Consider the following 2,202-nt stretch of genomic DNA (forward strand, 5'->3'; position numbering starts at 1 on the left):
ATTGCAGGCTCATGTTCATCTTGTGGTCAGTGATGACCCCCAAGTCTCTTTCTTTCATAATGCTAGCCAGCGTAGCACTGCCGAGCCTATAAGGGTGCTGCAGGTTTTTCTTCCCAAGGTGGAGAACCTTGCATTTTTTGGTGTTAAACTACAAGGTCCCTTCCAGCCCCGTACAATCTATGAAACTGTGAGTCCCAGCCAGCTCTTGCAGACTGAAGACAGTAGCAATAAATGGGGTTTATCAACAGGAAGATGCTACACATCATTTCAATGGAGGATACTAATAGGTCACATGGGCTAGAATTAGCCATCCAAGAACTTCACACTGCCACTTCAACCCCTTGCTGTTACCTCATTTGCAAGTCTCTCTGCCCTCGCAGCATGCAAAAAATAGTCACTTTTCACTGCTAAAGTAAAACAGATGATTTCCCAGGCTCAGTCACTGTCTCAGCGCAATTCTCCGCTAGCTTTCCCCCTTGGCAAAAGCCTGTTGGCTTCACATAATTATGCCAGGGACATGTCTGACCCTTCTGATCCAGCAACACATTTTGCATTGCTCTGAGGTGCTGGACAGCCATACAGCAGCTTGCGAGCCCTGGCACCATGCGGGATGGTTGACAACGTCAGATGGATGCTGAAGTCCATGTGCTGGGTAAATGGATGGAAAAGGAAAGCCCTAGACTGATACCCACGGTCACTTGCTTTTCCTCAAAGGTACATGGACCTGATCAACGTGATGACCTACGACCTGAGGGGCTCCTGGGAAGGCTTCACAGGGGAGAACAGCCCCCTCTATGTAGGTCCTGCTGACCAGGGCTCATACATTTACTTCAATGTGGTGAGTAGTGTGACAGTAGGCAGGGTGCCATCACTTCATGCCACTGGGGCAGGGATCTGGTGGCTGGGATGCTCTGGCACTATCCAGCTCCCTGGCTGGCTCACAATGCTGTCTCCTCTAGAACTACTCCATGAATTACTGGAAGGACCACGGTGCTCCCGCTGAGAAGCTGATGGTTGGATTTGGGGCTTATGCCCGCACCTTCACACTCAGCAACCCCGCTAACCATGGCCTGGCAGCTCCAACCTCTGGCCCAGGTGCCGCAGGAGAATACACCCAGTCAGCCGGGACCCTAGCCTACTTTGAGGTAAAGCTCCCTGAAAGTCTGCTTCTAAAATAGTTTTAAGAGGTAGAGATGCCCAGAAAGAATGGCAGAAGGATGGTTTACAACCTGCTTGAGCCCTGGAAACCAGAGCCAAAACCTAGCTACCCCACGGGGTCTTCTTCCTGAGGCGTTCACACGACTTTCACAGGGGCTTGGCAATCCCCTTGGTGTGGAGCCAGGATGAAACTGCTTATGCTATGAAGTTTTTTGGGACAAGGGGCATCTTTCTGTCGTCTGTGGGCACATCTACATGTCGCCAAAAAGAAGTACCAAAGCATGGCGCTGTAACAACGTCACTGTATGGCAACAGGTAGATGCACCCAGTAAGTCCAGCACACAGGGGGGACCTGATCCACGGCTGTGGCTTCTAGATATTACTTTAGTGCAAATAATACATAATAATAATAGTGATGTCCAATCTTGATGCACACAACCAAGACTATAGGGAACTATGGAGCTATTTGCTAAGGGAGAAATGCTATTGATTGAGGTATCCAAACACTGGATGGGGTGAAAAAAACAGGGCTAGCAGTGTTTGAGACGTAAAATGCAATACTAGTGATGTTGCATTCTGACTCATGATGGCTTCCGATAGTCATGATGATATTTGCAGCTGACGTCTCTGATCATTCCTTACCATGGAAACCAGACCTTGTCGGAGCAATGTGTCTTAGGCCAGACAGGCCAGGTCAATCGAGAATGTGTGAGGAGCTGTATTAATGGTCTGCTCCAGGTCTCCAGATCACTTTAACAAGTACTTTTTATGTCCCAGGTCTGCCAGTTCCTGAAAAGTGGGGCTACCACAGTGTGGAACGCTCCTCAGGAGGTCCCATATGCCTACAAAGGAAATCAGTGGATCGGCTATGACAACCCTAAGAGCTTTGCCATCAAGGTGAACCATTTTCTATGTGCTCTTCGTGTTTTTAGGTGCAGCTTTCACTGTACATCAATAATGTATTGGGGTAAAGTGCACCATTCACATAAAATATGCATTGCTCTAGTTCACTCTGAACCTCATCCAAAGACAAAAGAAGTCGAC

At 48.5% G+C, this 2,202-nt stretch overlaps 1 protein-coding gene across 1 annotated transcript in view; it reads left to right on the forward strand.

Annotated features, from left to right (window-relative positions):
- LOC109317675 (acidic mammalian chitinase-like) overlaps positions 1 to 2,202 on the forward strand; it is a 6,463-nt gene that overhangs the window by 3,125 nt on the left and 1,136 nt on the right. The window contains exons 5-7 of the mRNA XM_019546486.1: positions 715 to 838; positions 960 to 1,145; positions 1,936 to 2,071. Of these exons, the coding sequence (XP_019402031.1) occupies positions 715 to 838; positions 960 to 1,145; positions 1,936 to 2,071 (446 nt within the window). The remainder of the gene's footprint in view (positions 1 to 714; positions 839 to 959; positions 1,146 to 1,935; positions 2,072 to 2,202) is intronic.

This window comes from Crocodylus porosus, unplaced genomic scaffold, assembly GCF_001723895.1.
Source record: "Crocodylus porosus isolate Cpor-Errol unplaced genomic scaffold, CroPor_comp1, whole genome shotgun sequence".
In the NCBI taxonomy this organism is placed as follows: domain Eukaryota; kingdom Metazoa; phylum Chordata; order Crocodylia; family Crocodylidae; genus Crocodylus; species Crocodylus porosus.